At 33.7% G+C, this 21,226-nt stretch overlaps 1 protein-coding gene across 4 annotated transcripts in view; it reads left to right on the top strand.

Moving 5' to 3' along the window:
• LOC128987137 (uncharacterized) overlaps nucleotides 1–21,226 on the top strand; it is a 69,649-nt gene that overhangs the window by 20,565 nt on the left and 27,858 nt on the right. For all 4 annotated transcript variants that reach the window (XM_054407860.1, XM_054407858.1, XM_054407859.1 and 1 more), the window contains 5 exons: nucleotides 1,266–1,384; nucleotides 2,429–2,519; nucleotides 10,344–10,436; nucleotides 13,026–13,230; nucleotides 16,560–16,695. In XM_054407860.1, coding sequence (XP_054263835.1) covers nucleotides 1,266–1,384; nucleotides 2,429–2,519; nucleotides 10,344–10,436; nucleotides 13,026–13,230; nucleotides 16,560–16,695 — 644 coding nt within the window. The remainder of the gene's footprint in view (nucleotides 1–1,265; nucleotides 1,385–2,428; nucleotides 2,520–10,343; nucleotides 10,437–13,025; nucleotides 13,231–16,559; nucleotides 16,696–21,226) is intronic.

Below are 21,226 nucleotides of genomic sequence, written 5' to 3'. Positions count from 1 at the left end.
ATGGTTATATCGGATTCCTAGACTTATGTATGTTATTATATGTTACTTATGTGTTCAGAAAGACATACTCTACAACCTTTAGAGGAAGTGTTTCATTTTTCCTACAAATAAAAAAACTACTGTAGAAAAACTAAAATAGTAGCGTAAAAATGTTTTCAATTTCATAATTTATTATTAAATTTTGAAGAAAATATTAGATTTATCGCAAAAGTGTAAAGGAACTTTATTTTGGAAAATTTAATAAGAAATACAACAAGCTGAAGATTATTTAACACTTATACTGAAACCCCGGTCTGACAGACCCACAGGAATTTTCACAAACACATGTTGGTTACACTGTTTACTTGGGGGATTCCATTCCCCCAATACCTTCCCCCATTTTCCTCCCCTACCTGTTGATATATTTTTTGTTCATTTTGTGGGTGCCGTGACCTTGACAGGTTGTCGGTTGTCTGTTCATAACATGCCTGGCTCAGAAGCCCAGCATTAGTGTATTTTAAAGCGGGGTCTCACTGGCCCAGGGTTTCGGTTTGTGTGTTAAATCGAATGAGCCATATCGGGTATATGCGTAATTTAGTAAACATTGCAATTCCTGACTTTGAGAGTGGTGGGGGGGAAAGCACCTGGGGGATTTTAGGGGACTTTTGGTAAAATTTACATCTTTATGTGTACTATCCAGTGGTATAGAGTTTTGCTTGTCACAAATTTGTTCCGACACAAAACCTTTATTGACTGGGCAATGTCTGTCTGCCAGTGTCAAGGCCAAGTGGAAAATAATAGACTGAATGTGAGGTTAGTTGGTACTCTTACTTTTCCAGACGTTTAATTCTTTTCCCATTGATTTAAAAGTGATACATTGAGTTATTTTGCGTTTGTCGTCAGTAGAATTGTTAGGTATAGTTTCAATTATTATTATTAGTGGGAGCTGTAATTCAAATATACCTTTACATTGGTATTGCATCATAAGCTAAGCTGCATATTTTGATTTTGATTAGTCGATATCGACTTACGGTATATCTGGAAAAAGTATAAAAAGTATATATAAGTATAAGTATCAGTCTAATCAGTCTAATATAAAGTCAGGGAATTTTATTTTTCTAGTTAAGTACCAACCCCTGTCGATACTGTAATTCAAAATTTCCCCGTTCCCCTTGGGATTTAATTTATTGAGGTTCTACTGTATTTTATTTATTACACATTTAAGGTGGTTATGGCAGAGACTGGCACAATGGTTGTCTAAAGTGGTTGCATGTCTGGTGTGACAGGTGACAAACTGATAAGAAAAGCAGGAACAGTTGAGGCAGGGTCAAGTACTGTGCTTCCACGTGGGATAGTTCAACTGGCTGGCCATCTGGACAAGGATCCTGATCCTCAATTCTCTGGGGTAAGTTTAACCATCAACTTGCTACATATAATATGTAAATTGCATAGCGTAAGTAGTTTTTAATGTTTGTGTGAATGACTACAAATGTTTTTTGACTAGTATAAATTTATTCCGTTTTTCGTAGGGATGGAGGATATTGGATTTTAAGTTTGAGACGAGACGGGATTTTTTATTTCCCATGAAATTTCGAGATGAGATCGAGATGAGATTTTTCTTCTCATACGTAACGGGAAATGCACGTTCGACACTTTAACCTGATTATACAGGGTGATTGATATAAGTGTGCCAGCCGTTTTATTTGAAAACTATAAGAGATATCAAAAAAAGTTAAATAAGAAGTGCCTTGGATTTTTTATTTAAAAAATTGTAGTCAAGTCAAAAAAATTATTTTAGCCATCATTTTTCCAATATGGCCGCCAACTTTGATTTTTCTTAAGGAACACTCTGTATTTTATGATGTATTCTGGTAGAAAATGTAATTTTAAGACGATTTTATTCTCGTGATTTTTTTCATAAACCTAACCAGCACATTTAACACAATTAAACGAACAACAGTAACTGTTAAGGAATTATGTGACACGACCGGGATGGATGCAAGGTTCTAAAATGAAAATAATCTTTGAAAGCTGAAAGGTATTGCGATATTAGTTTTACCTCGGAAACAAGTTTTGAACCCTACTAAAATGTGCAATTTGTGCAAACGTGCACTCGTATATTAAATGAAACAATAGAATCCCTTTGAAAAATTGTGTAAATCAATTCCTAGTATAGTGGTGTTTAGAAACAGTTTAAAATATTGATGCTCAAACGACTACTGACTTATCATTTGCCAGTGGAGAATCCGCTTTTAGCGAATAGTAACTAGATGGAGGGGCAAGATTGGATGTTAAAATGACAAATGTAAAGAGCATACCAAATGTTCCTAAAGTTTGATCTGATCATGATTACTAAGTGAGCTGGAAGTTAAGTTGACAGTCCAGCTGCTACAACTTTTTATTTTAAGTGTTTAGATAACTAGAATATTAATATGAAGTTTTGAAATAGGTTTATAACTGGTATTATACTGGAGGGTCTTTGGCAACCTTGGCGAATAATGAAGAAAACTACCTGTTTTATCCAAGAGAATCAAACATATGTAAGTGACAACATAACTTAATAATTTGTATTATGAGTTTATATGTGGTTTTGTTGTCAGTAGATGTTTTAAAATGTTTTATCTTTTTTTACTTTTATTGGATTTTAAAGATAACCACCATGGACATAAAAACAATTAACAAGATTTTACAGTTATTCCATTACTAGCTGATGTACCCGTGCTTTGCAACGGGAAGAGGACACAAAATAGAAACATTTTAATCTTTACATATGTTGCATATAAAAGTTACACATCCACCACACTTTTAGAAACAAAATTCAACTTTTGTAGCCTTAATAGAAACGTTTAAGTTATGACTTTTAAATCTGGTAAGTAGTGGATACCACCATTTTGGTTTTGATTAATTTTAAATCTCGTGTAGGCTGATATGAGAAAAAATGACCAAATCTTCGAATAAAACTTTGACATACATTACCTTCATCTCCCTTAGTTACATATCTTTTAATTTATTATTGACATTTTAAATATCAATTTTGAAGTTGCAAAAATACTAATCATTATAATTTAAATGTACATTTGTTTTTATTTCACTCTTCTTTATATTAAATCACAAATACTTCTATCTTCAGTTTCTTCACTCACAATAAATCATTAGCAAAACAATGGCAAAACTAAGTCAGCTGTTATAAACTTTAGAAATATTGCTGTGCCTTGTCAATACAGTCTTTTGAAATATTAAAGAAACTATATCTATAGGTACTATACAAAATTTTAAACAAATAGTTTAGCATTAAAGACAGCAGACAAAACTAATATGATTATCAAAGCATCAAGGAAGGAAATGAAGAAGGGTCAAATAATTTAAAGACAATTTTTCCTTAAGCGAAAACTTTAATTTCATTTAAAATATAATATTAATATGACTTTTTGCCACTAAAGCTACATAATTTTGTAAGAATTATATTTATATATAATATATATGTAATAACGTCATATACATATCTAACGCACAGATTTTTTTTTCATTTCAGAGCTTATAGTAGATCATAACCAACATCATGTAGTCCAGAAATTAATGTTAATTAATAATTTACCATCATTTCCATGAGTAACGAGTAAATGCATGTGTTAAAGAAATAAATGGATTGAATGACATGAAAAATTTAAAAAGACTGTAAAATGACAACGTGATCATTAATGTATCTAACATCTTATTAAAAAGTAGGATATCCATTGGATGTCCTCACGATATCCACGAAATCCTGTAGGAAATCGTGGATAGCCCTGAGATATCCCGTAATCTCCCGGGAAATCCAGGATGTCCCACGGACATCCCAAATGTCCCGGGTTATTGCGGGATATCTCTAGGATATCCTACTAATCCCGGGATTTGGATAGGATATGTGGGACTTTAATAGGATATCCTGGGGACGTCGTGAGCTGTGTGGGGACTAAAAACTGTAATAGCAAATACAGTATATGTTCAGGGTGTCTACCAACCGGGAAATCCGGGAAAACCGGGAATTGTACTTAATATTTTACTGGCCATGAAATGTACGGGAATTGTCCTTAAATGCCAGACTATGTCCTTTAATGGGCCATAATTTTATTGATCGCTAGTTGGTTAGGAGCACATAAATGGTTTATCAGATGTTTGTTTACATTTTCATAATTTATTACTAGAGTTATTATGCAATAAAAATCCCATTAGCAATCTCAAACCCAATAATATTTTATCATGACAATCAAGTGTCAAGTCAAGTACTTCCAAGAACTGTTGACTCAGTTAGCTTAAAAGTTGTATCACTTTTATTCCTTTACAACTTCTTTTTTTATTACTAGGGTAATTATTATGAGATCCCAAACCTATTTTATCATGAAAATAATAGCTTTACAATGGCTGTTAAATTTCACTTCTTACTTGTACTTTGGCTTGAAGATTCAATTTGCCGCGGCCATTGCCTAGTGCCATAAAACTGTTTATGGTTTCATATTAAACATGTAAATAATCTACAGTCTTGTTTTGTAAGTTAACCCCTTTTTTATGGATATTTTATCTTTTAATTGACAAAACCACAAGCAATGTTGTTTGCATTAATGTTTTATCACTATGTAGGCCTGCTTGGTTTCAAATTATGTCATTGCATTTTCTGTATCTTTGTCTTATATTGTTGGCTATTCAGGTTTCAATGGTTTTTGTTTCCCATATTTATTTATTGAGTTGTATGCTTTAAGCAATCTAAATCTTATGAACTAGAATGATGATAGTGACTTTGCCGCTATTATAACCTCATTGTTTGTTACCCAGTTTATATAGGCCTTCCTAAATAATTAGGTCTAGGCCTGGGTATTTGTGCGTGTAGTCTTTGTTTTTGTGTCTTTTTTTTCCGTATTAAACAACGACACAGTCTATTCCCTCACCTTCAGTCGGTCAACGACGAAGGCCAATGAATAATGAATAATAATGAATATTTTGATCCTTGAAAGAGCTGTAAAATAGCCTATATTAAGAAAATGTAATTGAGCCTAGATAAACAACTAATGATTGCTATGTGTCTATATTAACTTTGCAAATGAAAATACAATAATCTTACTTTGTGCTTATTGCTTATTGGTAGCCGCTTACCATACCTTGATTTTGTACTAAGAACTGAGTAACAATATGCATTAAAGATTTTTTTTTCAAAAGTAGTCGAGAGCCTAATGTTGTGCCAGGGCGAATCATGCCAAATTAATCCGCTTGGATCGGATAAGCTATGTTATGAAGTTTACGTGACCGATGGAGATATTTGTCGCTATCGCAGGAGACAATGATTGCGTTTCTCTGTTACAATATAAAAGCTTTACCTAAAGTATAGGTAGGCCTATGCTTGTTTACTTTCAATACATTTCTATTTTGAAATGTTTAACTCAGGAAAATTATTCGGTAGGCCTAATGACACCGACAAAGGTTACGGCAAAGTGTCCTTAAATATACGGGAATTGTCCATGAATTTTTTTCCAGAATGTAGTAGACACCCTGATGTTTCATTGCATCTCTGATTCTACTCTACAAAAATATCAACAAACAAATTAATATACAAACCAGTTCTTTTCATCAGTTCCATCGTCCATTGCCTTTACATTTTTACACTTACCATCGAGTAAACATAGTAACAGATATATCATTGATTTTAGAAATAAAAGAACACTGTGTACTTCTTAGTTTTATGATGTTTTCCTTGGTTTAATTTAATCAGTGTTGTGGCAAAATACAAATAATAAATGTATCAAATAAAGTAAATGTGAACTGAAAGCTATGTTAAGATAAAATAAGAGTATTTTGTATTACCATTTGATAATTAAATATGGTTACACATATACAACTGATTTTAGAAAACAAAAATCAACGACGTACAATTTAGTTATTGGTGATATTCTTTAGTTTAATTAAATAAGGCATAGGTTTAGCAAAACATAATAACTTAATTTACCTAAATATACATATAAAAAACAATGTGATGTGCAAGTTATGTTAAGTTAATCTAACACATTTTAAGCAGTTAGAATTTATTTAAAGTAGCCTCCAAATTCATACAAAACATCTATAGGTACATTGTAATTTTCATACTATTTCCATGAGAACATATCAATAACATTATTTTCATAGCTTAGACGCTTTAAAAAATCCAAAGCAGAGCCGGAGTTGATACAGCAACGGTTATAGAATCTTTTTTTTTTTATAATCATTGACATAGTTTTAGAATAAATAATCCATGATAAAAGGTTAGATTAATAAACCTACTTCATAGTTATGGATCATATATTTAATTTCTTTGTATCAGCTGTCTGTAATTGTTAAATATGCAGTTTAGCAGTTCTTCTTGTTTACATTTAAATGTCAAAGCAAATGTAAACAAACATTGTTAGTGTTCTCATCGCAGCCATGGAGACCAATCAATATTTACTTTCAAAATGTTCACCTCAGAACTTTTAAAGCCAAAGGGGCAAAGCCTACGGTCAGTATCGAAATGTGAATAGTCCTATAATGGTCCTTGGTATGATAGCTATATTTATGTAAAATTTAAGCCCAGTTGGTTCAGTAGTTTTTGCACCTATTAGTAACACACATACAGACAGACACCATTAGATTTTTATATAATAGTATAGATGCAAGACACTGTTTGCCTCTCTGCCATAAGACTACTCATGATATAGGATGAAACTTCTTTATATCTTTATTTTGAAGTGTTAATATGCCTAAAAACCACTTATAATACTTTTATACCAAAAAAAGTATAATTTAGTGGAATTTAATGATGTGTCGAAACCGAATCTCAAATCTCAAAACTATCAAAACTTTGTAAATGTTTCTGATTCAATTGGCGAGTTTAATGGATACAAACGTCATTCATTTTTCCTGTCTGCTCTCAAAATATTGTGCACTATCCATCAATATTCTTATAAGGGGAAAACTGAAAAAAATCAAACTTATTATTTGGTATTTTACATTCCACAAATTGTAGATAAATTTACATAAATAGATAAAAAATTTTAATTGTTATTTACATGTTTCAATACAATTTTGAGCTGGATAACACAAAATAAATGTTGACCACTTTTTTGTATTACTGCTGTACCGGTATACTGTTAGTTAAATTCACATTAGTGTTCATAATTTATTTTGTTTTAGTGTTAGTTATTTATAACAAAAAATGCTGTTTCTTCCAAGTGTACTAGTAACATAACGTTTTCTTTTTACTTTACTTGGTATTATGCTGTTATGTCAGGGCCAGGAGTACAATTTCTTTTATTTTCGATTGCATAAGAAACATTATACAGGGTGTATACCAACCAGGAAAACCGGGAAAACCCCTTAAATTTGAAGGGACCTGGAAAAAGATGGGATTTTTGGAGCAATTCCTGGATTTTTATTTTAGCCCTGGTAGACGACGATAATGTTTGCAAACCACGGGAGCCATCCAGGGTTTTACAGCCATTGCAGAAAACTATGATGACGTTTCCATGACCGCAGGAGAAGTCCAGGATTTTGCTGTGATCGTGGAAGACTATTATAACGTTTCTATGACCATGGGAGACAAAGATAATGTCTACATACCGCGGGAGATGTCTAGGATTTTGCCGCTATTGCAGATGATCGTGAAAATGTTTCCGTGACTGCGGGAGAGGATGATAATTTCTACATACCGCGGGAGATGTTCAGGATTTTTCCGCGATCATGGAAAACTGTGATGATGTTTACGTGACCGTGGGAGACAACGATAATGTCTACATACCGCGGGAGATAGGATTTTCCCGCAATTGCAGGTGACCGTGATAATTTTTCCGTGACCACGGCAGACGATGATAATGTTTGCAAACTACAGGAACCATCCAGGGTTTTGACGGGATCACGGAAAACTATGACGACGTTTCTGTGACGCAGAAGACGACGATAATGTCTGAAAACCACAGGAGACGGTCAGGATTTTGCCGTGATCGTGGAAAACTGTGATGACGTTAACGTCACCGCGGGAGATGTTCAGGATTTTGCCGCAGATGATGTTTTCATGAACAATGGAGGGAGATGATATTCATGACTTTGCTGCCATTGAAAGAGACAATTTTTTCGTTACCTTAAGTGAAGATGATAACAAAAATTATTACTATAATAAGGTTTATTATTTGTTTAACACTAGCTGACTGAAATTTGGCACAATAGAAATATACAAATGTGATGTATGTTGATGTATACTAACTTAAGCTTCAAGTCTTAAATTGGTTGTAGTTTAAGTGGACGAATAACAGTCATAATTTCTGATGACTTTAAAATATTCGACTCAAAGATTATGGAAATACTAAAGATTTACAAAATAGATCGATATAATCAACATTTATTGTAAATAGTGTTTTCTACAAAAAATAGCCTTACTCATAGCTGCATTGGGTTTCTAGACACATTGTGTGTCCAAAAGCCAGCACGACTCCCTTCCCCATACCACCCTGAGCGATAGGGATCATTGAGATTCGCTCTAACCCTTCCTCTCCCCTTCATGGGCAAGTTTTCATACCTTTTCTTTCATAGTTTTTGTTTTTTTCTTTTTTTAAATTTTAATGCCTGTATGTATCCTTTGTCTTTTCCTATTTCCCTAGCTACTTTTCTAAACGTCTCAATTGCTTCCTTGTCACTCATCATGTTTTATTTTCTCATCTCTAGGCCTATCTTATCCAAGACATATTCCTGTTCTCACTTATTTGTCTCCTGAAGTGAGCAATTTACAAATACATGACTCGTGGTTTTTATTTCTCCACATCTACATACTTCCTCTTCCACCTGGTGAAATCTTCACAAAATTGCCTTGAAATTTTCAATGTCCTGTGACAAACTGCGTTTCATAATGGCCCATCTCCCAATCTTGTTCCAGTCTCTTTCTGATGTTAGGTATAAATACGATCGTTTACCTTTAAAACGTTAACATAGAACACTCTGCTCCCAACGCATTTGCCACTCATCTAATATCTTCTCTCTTCTGTTTTCAAATTTGTCCTACCCTCCTCCTTGTCTTCCAAAATCAACAGATTATGCAGCGATCATCTAACAGTCCTAAATTGAATGTGAAATCTTCTGGTGACTGTTGGAGAGCACACTTAAACCCAGCACGGAAGGGTGCTTGCTGTATTCGGCTATCAACGACAATAGTATTATTTGTATTTCGATCGCGTCTACCAGTTAAAGTTCGTCGGCCTCCTCCTATTGGCCGTCCTGGTCAACATCTTATAGTCTCCATTGACGTTTTTTTTTGTTATGTTTTGATTTTGTGCAAAATTTTTGTATAACCATCTGTTTCAAATATTAGTGTCAATTTGAAAGTATTCATCTGTTCAAATATAAACAAACATTTTCTCCCTAAGAATAACATGGGAACTTTCAAGGCCACTGGGGCAGAGCCCTGATGGAATTCCAAAGTTTTTTTGTTTGATGGCAAAACTACATGCTAAGACCATTCTAACGACACCTTGAACATGGTGATCGGTAGCACCACCACTCAAAAACAATTATGAGAAAAATATGCCTAGCGTATTAAAGCTATTTACCTTACAAGTGTAGTAAGAGCATTTTTACATCACGCAGGTGAATGTTGTGCAACGAGTGGAAGCGAGTTTACCTAAGTGATGTAATTTACCTAAGTGATGTAAACACGCTCTTGCGTAACGTGTAACGTACAAGATTTTACCTGACCCGTCAATGTACAGGAGGTTACGAACAATATTTGTCATTATCCATTTCACTCATCTTCTAACAGTAACGTTCATTTACAAACAAAAGCTAGGTTAGGAAAATTCTTCAAAACATAACAATAAAATTCAAGAGCACAGCTGATTTCTAGCGTTGAACGTCGTTGGCTCCATAGAGGTATATTTTTTAAGTTAAGCACTCAATGTTAATTAAATGGGTTTCATTACATCACCGAGTGAGTTTTTTTTTTCAACTTTACATCACTCAAGAAGTAAGGAAGTTGTATACATCACGCTTGGGATAGGGAAGTTTAAGATGGCGGGTTAGATAAAATATAGAGATATTACTAGTATTTTTTGTGCTGTTTACCAGGCTAGTAAAAAGTTTGATGTTAAGCTTTTGAGATTTGATTTTTTAAATTTTTGTTCCACTTTTGAGAATCAAAATTTCTGGTTTTAACCATTACTAGTGTATGTGTTTTTGACTGTAAACTTTTTTACATAAATTTATATAGGCTAGACACTTTTATACATTCACTTTTCAACCTATAATGTTGAATTTGTAGCATTTTCTATTAAAACAAAAATTAAGTTGGTTTAGTACCTAAGACATTATTGTGAAACTGCCAATCATTGTGTCTGTAATAGGCTGTTCCCAGTTTGAAAATGGTCAGAACAAGGAGCTGTTTACATTGCCTCTTGAACTGAATAACCCTATCTATCAAATTGCGAGCAGTGAAGGTAAGGTTCACATTTAACTTAAAGTACGGTAGTGAATATTTCATTAAGCCACATAAAAGAGTTAGTAGTACAAATTATGGTCAAAATACATTTTGAAGCCAAGTTAAATTACAAAATATTCCTAATATATTCAATTGTTTGATAAAAATTAAATTAAACATAAATAACAAATTATAAATACATTTCCACACATGGAAACTATGTATAAAAAACACCAATTAAGAACCCGATAATGCAACTTGGTGTATGAAAGTTTGTCAAAGTCATTTTTTTATTTTATAAATTTACCGTTCAGATAAGAAAAAACCTAATAGGTATCATAATTTTCTTAACTATTTATATTAAACAGCACCATCAGTGATTAATACTTCCTATGTTTGATTTTTACCATTCGAGACACAATAGACAATAGACAATAAATAGATAATTCCTTTATTACAATTTCATCAAGAAATGTTACATACAGCGTCAAATTTAAATAAATAACATTGGTATAATAGATACAAAGTGAAATGGAAAAGCTTCTTCAGTGTTGTGTGTGGTCTTGCCATGCAAAGAACTCCTTTGGGACGGGTGTAGAAAGCTTTGTCTAGCAGCCATCTCCGTAGCTTCCTCTTCAAATCAAATCAAATCATCTTTATTCCAGAGACACAAATTGTGAAAAGTACAATAGTGTATAGGCTGCGTCAACAATATATAACATAACTTCAAACTTAAAACTTATCTAAGGTTGAGGCAAAATAATCTTCTAATATTTTATAAAAACAGTTTTTTAGAAGAATTCTCTTGATGGCTACTTTAAAAACATTTAATGGTAACTTTTTAACTTTAACTGGTAACTTGTTGTACAATTTGGCCAACATCAGCACAGGGCCTCCAATTTTCAAGTGGTCTGGTAGCTTGTTTAGCATCTTCACTCCTGCGTACAGTGGTTTATTTTCAAACATTGTGTTCTGTGGCCAGGCAGCACATAGTTTCCTGCATATCTGGTGTGGTATTCATGTATATCTCTTTGTTTAGGCGGGTCTTTGATTACACAGTAATAAACAGTTTCTAGGATGTAGATGGAAGTCACCGTCAGGATGTTCAGGTTTTTGAAGGCATCTCTACAGCTTTGTTATACTAATGCCTGCTATTATTCTGATAGCCCTTTTCTACATAACCAGGACCCGGTTAAGATTGTCCATAGTGGATCCACCCCAGACAGTAATACCATAGCGTATATGGCTTTCAAACAATGTATGGTATGCAGTCCTCGTTGCCTCAGGGGTACTAGTCTCTTTGATTTGTTTTATGGCAAAGCGAGCTGGCCCGAGTTTTTAGCAAAGACAAGCTACATGACGATCCCAGGATAAATTTTCATCAATTATGACACCTAGATGTTTGATTTCTTCAGCTGCTGTCAGGTTGGGCATTTCAGATACTGTAGACTTTTTATTTCCAAAAGTAATTTGCTTGGTCTTACTTTCATTGAGGACTAAGTCATTTTTCATACAGTAGTCCTGTGTCATATTGAAAGCTATATAGGTGTTTACTTCTAGTTGATCTATGTTTATGTTTGCTGTAAGCAGCACAGTGTCGTCTGCATACATGACCATCTTGCTGTATTCCTCAAGGTGTTCCGGGAAGTCATTAATAAACAGGCCAAACAGAACTGGCCCTAGGACAGAGCCCTGGGGAACTCCTCTGTTAGTCGGTAGCAATTCAGATCTGACAGTATCTGTAAGCCCTTTTGTTGTGTGTTTTATTTCTACCATTTGGCTTCGCCCTTTTAGATAACTTGCAAACCATTTCAGAGCTGTTCCCTGGATTCCTAAATTTTGAAATTTAGTTAGAATAAGATCATGTCCCAAGGAATCAAAAGCCTTGGTTAAGTCAAGATACAGGCTGGTGATAGTGTTGCCATTTTCTATGTTCTCAATAATGATATATTCAACAAGATCTATCAGAGCAGTTGTGGTTGATTTTCCAGGAACAAACCCATGTTGGCTGTTTGTCAATGCTTGGTTTTGACTAAGATGCTCCTGGATTCTTACTTTTATAATCATCTGAATTAATTCAGAAGAGAAAGGAAAGAGGCCGCCAATCTCTTTAAAATAAAAAAATTGAAGAATGTAGTTTGTGGATGATAATAATTAAAATTATATTTATTATTGACTTAATTAGTTTTTTCAAAGACCCTTATTATCCTAAATAACTGACTCCTAATAAAATTATGCTCATTAGTCAATGTATGGCAAATTTTTTATATCCCTTAAAAATGTTCACCAAACCTGCATAGCTGGAAAAAAATTGAAGATTGTCAAGGTTTATACAGAACTTAAAAAAATAGTACGATGCATATTGTAAGCAAAACTCGCTCACAAATGTATTGTAATAAAAAAATCTGTAAGCTTAAGTGAGTTAGCAAACTTATTTACTGTCTCTATAGTTCTTACAGTGTGTTATTTATATGTTTTTTTTTTTACAAAAAAGGTTTACTATAGGTCGGCCGCTTAGAAAGCGACCTCCTCTAGCATTGGTTAGCATTAGCGCTCTGGTCGCTTTCTAAGCGGCCGACCTATATTATTACATTGACATTTGTTGCAGCTGGTGTGGTGACCAGGCAAAAATCTTGCGTTAATTTGTTTAATATTTGTCAGTCAGAAGATAAGCTGCTCCTAAATAAAATTCACACGGTGTCAAATAAAAGGGACTCATTTGTGAGTGTCGCCCTACAAGACAAATCAAATGAGAAATACTGTACACTCTCTAGCAGTGGCATTCTGAAACTCTGGGACGTTGAGTACTCCAAGTATGTTCCTTATCATTCAATACTAATTGTAGAATTACAATACTCGTATAATAGTTACCAGTTTGATCCTGAAAGAAAATTTTTTAGATTTGTGATGGTTTGAAACTGGACCCAGATGGACGTAGTCAGTACCAAAGCTACACCACATCATGAAATATCACCTTATTCTACCTACACCCATTCTTCACTCATATTTGGGTTAAAACATGCACCTAAGCTGTGTCCCCATCTCAATTAGGCAATACTAATAATTTAATTAACAATACCAGATTTTGCAGGCTGGGTGGCAGAGTAATGTAATGGGATATTTTTAATACAGGGTGATTCAAAATGAATGACCCAGTTTTAACGCTTTATAACTTTTATACTATTAAACTTACCGCTATAAAATACACATCAAACGAAAAAGCAACTCAAAGAGTTTATGTCTTCCAAAGACACATCATTTAACAAAATCGATCCAGCAGAACTGTAGATTTAATTGTACAAAGTTAACCCTTTGAGTGCCAACGTCCGGGGAACCGGACGTTTTTAAAACGAGCCAAAAGTGCCGACGTCCGGCCGACCGGACGTTTTTAGAACGAGCCAAAAGTGCCAACGTCCGGCTGACCGGACGTTTCGTAATGATCGAACAGTTGTCATAACAACCGAATGGATACTCGGATTCTTTTAACCCATATATTAACATTGAGTCGAAAGTTACTAGATGCGATACATCGATTTTCGTTGGTCGAAATATCGAAAATTCGATTTTTACAAAATTTTAACCTAAAAATCGCCAGATCGCGCTCGGCATTTTTAGCGCGACCTTCGGGAAAAATCATCGGCATTTTTTGAGCGTTACTTTTATTTCTCGCCTGGCACTCTAAGGGTTAAAAAGTAATCTCAAAATTTTTTTACCACTAGAAATTTGGAGGTTACTTGACGTTTTTGCAAATAACTTTTAAATGGTGAGGAAATCGACCAAAGTGGAAGGTAATATTCCGAAAGAGAATAAAATTTCATACAATCTACTATTATGCATTTCTTGAAAATACTCAATAAATGTAGCTTAAATTTGGCTTAAAATAAAAAAATTGTGAAATTTAATGTTTGCTATGTTTATTGTCTACATTAAAGACGGGGATTTTCAATTTTTCTTTCATTTTGAGGCAATTTTTGGTACCTTTCTTGAGTATTTTCAAAAAATGCATAATAGTAGATTTAAGGAAATTTTATTCTCTTTCGGAATATTACCTTCCATTTTGGTCAATTTCCTCACCATTTAAAAGTTATTTGCAAAAACGTCAAGTAACCTCCAAATTTCTAGTGGTAAAAAAAGTTGGAGATTACTTTTTAACTTTGTACAATAAAATCTACAGTTCTGCTGGATCGATTTTGTTAAATGATGTGTCTTTGGAAGGCATAAACTCTTTGAGTTGCTTTTTCGTTTGATGTGTATTTTATAGCGGTAAGTTTAATAGTATAAAAGTTATAAAGCGTTAAAACTGGGTCATTCATTTTGAATCACCCTGTATTTGGTAATTTATTCAGTATATTAACTAACCAGGGACGTATTTAACTATCTGCCGCCTCTAGGATGCGAAGATAGCTATCCCCTCCCCCACCCTCCTCAGCGCGCTCACCGACCACAATATGATTAACCCAATACCTACATGCCCTGCCAGCTGTTTTTGTAGAAAAGTAATCGGCGATTGCATGCTGCATCAACAAATCTAATACCATTTTGAGCCCTCTTTTACAGACATTTTTGTTTCCCTGTTTTCGTGCAAAAGGCGATTCTGTTTTGCATACATGGAATGCAATGTTGTTGTAACCAATCAGAAGAGTCATAACGTCATAATCGTGTTCAATAAAAAACGTCCGTATACAAGGATTCTTATAACGCTTTTTATTGAACACTTTTAGTCGGATATACATTACAATCACATATACTTTTATTTACAAAACTGTTAAACTTTGAAACTAAAGTTGATCTAACTAAACAAAAAGGCGAAAAAAGTGGATCTGAAAGAAGCGAAATATCAAGTATTATTATGTGTGTTTTTTTTTACTCGTCTGCAACCTTTCATCATGTGAGTTAGCTGTGTCCTCTCCATCCCATACATTTATTATATTAGTAAGATTTGTAATATTAGTAAGATTACCTGTCAATGTCATACGCGTTGCTGCTGCGTAGTAACTAATGATAGCAGGGGGAGGTAGGCCTACACTACGCATACGCAGCGGCCGGCAGCCCACGCCCATGAGGAGCAACGTGTCCGCCAGACCGACAGGGAAGCACGGAAAACAGGGCACAGCCATATAATAAATTATCATCTTTGACTTTAATGTGTTCTGAAACCATTTTATACTCAATCAAAGTATTTAAAATAGCATTTTTGCAGTTCTACAAATTAATTTCTCAACATTTAGATTTCTTTTTATTACAAAACTTTGCTGCTCTAGGCGCGCACCTAGTCTGCCTAGTCGGATATATGTCCCTGTAACTAAAAATGTATGTGATCCACCTGGTAAAACACCAAACCTCCACAAATCATTGCTGTTCAGTATTGAAATGAAATAAGTAGTTTACCCTATTTTATACTTGGAATAGAATCGTAACTTAGTTGTTAATTAAATTAGACAGACTAACCGATGTCATAAAGGATGACCGTTGAAAACCTAACAGAATTGTTATACAAATTGTCACAAAAATCCGTAGTGGGCTATGCAGGACCAGATTCTATATACAAAAATAAGATGAAAATAAAGAATAACATTTTCCCCAAAAACGCTTTTTTTACCAGATATCCGCCATTTGGTATTCTTCACATAAACACCTTTGTCTTTAAACTTTTCCAACTGATCCTTATGAAACTTGGTATGTAGGTTAAGGTAGAATAGACCCATGTGAGACAAAAAAATGTTCTCGGTCCAATACAAAATTTCAAAATGGTGCGACCATTTTAATTTTTCATAAAATAAGCCATTCTATGGTACCTAATTTAAATTTTTTAATTAAAATGGCCACCATTTTGAATTTTTGTATTGGATCGTCTTAAATATTTATTCTGTCTGTTCTATTCTCTGGGATGGTGTTAGACCATCGTTATTTTAACTCTATATTTATAATTGTTATTGTATGCCTACTCTTTCATTATGTTTTTAAGGAAAGCCAAGTGGCTGGTTGAGAATCATTTTTAAAAGGGTTAGAGATTAACTAGCTTACCTGAGATACAAATAAGAGTCCAGGGTCTGATAGATACACAAATAAAATATTAGAAAACTTAACACTGATACACTTGTTCATAGAATAGATTGAAATGTTTAGTCTGATTGCTGTGCAGTGGCTACAAGATGAAGATGAAGGTAGCTCCTGGGGAGGGAGTACATGTGATGGACAACTGGAGCTCCATACAGTTTGTGGACAACAAAACTCTGCTGCTGGCGGACAGATGCTGCATACACTTGCTGGACTGCAGAGTTAGTACTTTGTAGTCAAAACTATCTGCTAAAATAATAATTTTACCCATTCACCAAACTTGCAAACTGTCCTCACGTTTTGCTAATTTATGTTTTTGTGAGCAAAAGGTTTTAACGAAAGGGAACTAATAAAAAGTGAAAAAACAAAAAAATTGTAAGACTAAAAATAAATAAATAAATAAATAATTCTTTATTGTCACATTACGTTTTAAATCATAGCAAAGCTAAAAAACAGATGACATTGTCAAGATTAAAAACTAACCTAAAATATACAATTATATGTCTTATGCACTAAAATACCCTTAAAAAAGATGTAAAAATTTGCTGAACAATAAAATTAAAAAATGAATTTCCTTGAATATTAAGAGTAAGACATATAAGAACTTTATACAAAATAAACGTCATATTGTTTCATTGGTTTCGTTTAGGTATTCATTTACACTGTAATATGTTTTACTAGTCAGAAAATCAGCAAGGCTGCTTTTAAAAGATTTATTATGAATTAAAGTTTTTAGAGTTGTGGGTAGGTTATTAAAAAGCTTTTTCCCCATATATTTAGGAGTTTTTTCTACAAGTTTCAAACGGTGTCTCGGGTATTGAAAATTATTCTTAAATCTGTTGTTATAAATGTGGTCAAAGTTATCACTAATATAGTCATCAAAATTTGACTGCACCGCTAACAATGTTTTGTAGATTATTAAATTTGGAATAGTCATAATATTCAATTTTCTAAAAACTGTCTTGCATGAAGATTTCCATGGTAAAAAGGTCATGATTCTTATAATTTTCTTTTGAATTTTAAAAACTCTTTCAATTTCAGAGGAAAATCCCCAAAATGCAATTCCATATTGTGCTATTGAGTAAAAGTATGCATAATAAAGCATGATAGAAGTTTTTAAATCTATGGAATTTCTTGAGCACAATATTTGAAAACAAGCTGAATTTAATTTTCCAATTACTGACTGAATGCACTTACTCCAAGTCAAATGTTTATCAATATACAGCCCTACAAATTTTACATTATCATCAGTTGGTTGGGATTGATCAATGATTGCAACTGATTGAGGTGTACAACATCTTACAAATTTGGTTTTCTCTTCATTCATTTTCAAACCATTGATCTCAAACCACTTTCCCAATTCGGTTAGACTTTCTTCAATTTTATGTTCTAATTCATCATTGTTTTTTGTTTTAACTACTGCTGTAGTATCATCTGCATAGAGAATTATATTATTTGTAACATTTTTTGGAAGATCATTAATATATATAAGAAATAGAAGTGGCCCCAAAATCGAACCTTGAGGCACACCCTTTTTAATTTTTTGCCATTTCATTTTGATTTTGCTTTTAAATTATCCTTACAAATTACTGTTCTCTGATGGCGATTAGTTAGGTAGGATTTTAACCATGATACTGAATTTACAGAAAAGGGATATAATTCAATTTTTTTAATGAGTATATCATGATTGACACAGTCAAACGCCTTGGATAAGTCACAAAACACACCCATTGGGCTATGTGACCCATCCAAGGCCCATGACACCTCCTCAACCAAGTCTGAGAGCGCTCTCATGGTACCTAGACCCTTTCTAAACCCAAACTGCTTGTTAGAAAAAATATTGTGGGTTTCCAGAAATGAAGATATTTGATACGAAGCACATTTTTCAAAAACTTTTGAGAATGCTGGTAAAAGTGAAACCGGACGATAATTGTCTCTCTCCATTTTTGAAAAGCGGTTTTAGTTCAGCATATTTTAAGTGTTCAGGAAAAATACTGTTGAGGAATGATTGGTTTATAATGATAGAGAGTGGTTCTGCAATGAATTTAGAAGCAATTTTGACCAAATTTAGTGGTATTTCGTCCAAGCCTGACGACTTCTTGTTCTTAAAAGATTTAATAATTTTAATAACATCCTTCACGTCTATAAATTGAAAGTCAAATTTTGTGGTCTGCTTTTGATCTATTGATTTTATTGTAAGTTGTACTGCCTCACTTTCAGAACATGAAAATCCAATTTGATTTGTTATATTTATAAATTTGTTATTAAAATATTCTGCAATTTCCTTTGAATTTGTAATGGATTTGTCAGCCACCTTGATATTGGGAAAAGTAGGCTGACTCTTTCCCAAACCTAATTCAGTTTTGATAATAGCCCAAGCAGCCTTACTTTTATTTTCTGAGTCTTCTATAAATTTAGCATTACATGATTTCTTTGATTTATTACACACTTGCCTAAAAATCTTTCTGTACTCTTTAACATAGTTGATGAAGTCGATATTATTTGACTCTTTAGCCAGTCTGCTAAGTTCTCTTTTTCTTATACTAGATATTTGAATACCTTTAGTAATCCAAAGTTTCTTTTTGTTTAAGTTTGTGTTACTATAAAACTTGAGAGGAAATGCTTCATCAAACTTGTTCTGGAAATTTTGAAAAAAAATTGAACAGTTAATTTCAAAACAGTTGTTAACAGATACTTCCCACTTGGTAGCTTGTATAATATTTAAAAATATATCGATATTTCTTTTTGAAAATATTCTTTTCTTACATTTTTTATTTCTAATTTTTTTATATGACTTATCCATTTTACTTGAAATATTCATAAATAAGGCCCTATGGTCCGAGAGACCCAACTCTAAATTCATTGTAACTGGCGATTGAGATTTTATTTCAGATGTTAAGATGTTATCGATACATGACTTAGATGAATTTGTAATTCTGGTAGGTTTGTAAAAATTGCATTTAAATCCATACTGTTTTCACAAAGAAATAAAGTCTGATTTTTGTCTAGTTTGGCTACAGTCTTGTAAAATGTCTACATTGAAATCTCCTGTAATATAGATATCATTTGTTTTTGTAGCTTTTGTTAAAATTTGCAATAAGCTGTGAAATTCTAGGGGGGGAATAAACTAGTATTCACCAAGTCAGGCTAGGGCTACCCCTAGAACTGGCCACACTCAAATTTCTTCCCCGGAGTGCTCAGAAGGAGCCGAGAAAAATCCAGGGGTCGATACGAAGTTGTCACGGCTTTGACTGATCAATTTATTAAAATTTAATCGAAGGCTCAGAGCTCTAGAAGCGCTCAGGAAATCCTGCAGACGCCCAGTTGGAGCTAAATCATCCCAGCCTTTGTAAAAGTGTTTTGGAGAATTTTGCCTAACTTTTGGAATGACTCTGTAGGGCCGACGAGTATTCAATCTTAAGCCAATGTGATTCAATTACTCGTAATGAACTTTAAAATAATGAACTAAAGGCCTAGGTAAATAAAATAGAAAGTAATATGATGTAAAACCCAATCCCTACAGAATCGTCGAGGCCTAATTAATATGATCGAATGGAGAATTTATCGTGGGATGATTTAAAATAGATTTAATATTAATATTCGTAGCTGTTTGATTGTTCAAATCAGCTGCTCCCAAGACTTGATTCTTTCACCCGCCAAAGTCGGTTTTAGAACTTAGATGACAAGTCTCGGGGTATTAAACGTCGAATCGATTAAAATAATTTAAGTAATAATTCGTTAGGCGAACTAAACAAACGTAATTTCGTGGACAATTAATTTAATACGAGCCGAAAGATATCCACCTCTAGTCACTGACCGGCAGGAACTGGCGGGTCAAGACTCCAATCGTTAATAAAATTTAGACAAATATAATCAAACTTAAAACGGGCGAAAATAAGTGGCAGACGAGTATATGTATGTTAAAATAAATTAAAATAAAATGAACGTTAGAAAGTCTATCAACGAAGTTAGCTAACCTGAATCAATAACGTAGAATCGTATGGCGTGATCGTAATTTCGCAAGAGCTCCTCGTGAACAAGTCGACGGTTGAACAGCGAATCATCTTGTCCGGCTCAAATCATGATTTCCTCGGTTGAGGCTTAATCGCTCTGGTGGTGAGTTTGAGAACTAGCCAACAGCTGATCGGAAATTCACCTGTTGAGCCGGTCTAGTTGTCGTCTGTCGTTTCGTTGGTCAACAAACACCATTTCGAGGTTAAGTGATGTTGTCATCGGCGTTAAATATTTGTAAAATCGGTCGTTTTAACTTTATTATGTGAAACAAAGTGCTATTATGAATAAATATATCGTTGTGGGTGTGTTTGTGTACTTCACTGTTATTAAAAGTAGGCCTACGTTCTTTGGCCCATAGCCCAAGCTATGGCCAACACATAGGCCTAGGAGTAGAATGTTGTGAATAAAAATCGGGTAAGTTATGGTGTTTGTTGACTAGCAATACGTTTTTACCCCCCTTAAAATTTGGTACCTCACAAAACTCTCTAATTTGTAAAGAAAAGTTTTAAAATTTGCAACATTTGGTGTTTTATAAACAGAAACTACAATAATATTTAAACTTTCAATTTCAATACAAGAAACTTCAAAGACCGAATCTTCATTAAAAACGCACAAATCATTCCTTATCCTGTATTTCAAATTTGAACTTATCATTATGCAAGAACCCCCATGGGTCCCCTCTTCCCTACAATAAAAATGAGCCAGAGTGTAGTTTGTAAAACTATTTAGAATGCCAAT

This window comes from Macrosteles quadrilineatus, unplaced genomic scaffold, assembly GCF_028750875.1.
Source record: "Macrosteles quadrilineatus isolate MER2022 unplaced genomic scaffold, UCM_ALF_1.0 Scaffold_2__2_contigs__length_208266976, whole genome shotgun sequence".
NCBI classification, from domain to species: domain Eukaryota; kingdom Metazoa; phylum Arthropoda; class Insecta; order Hemiptera; family Cicadellidae; genus Macrosteles; species Macrosteles quadrilineatus.
This window is presented reverse-complemented; position numbering and strand designations above follow the sequence as displayed.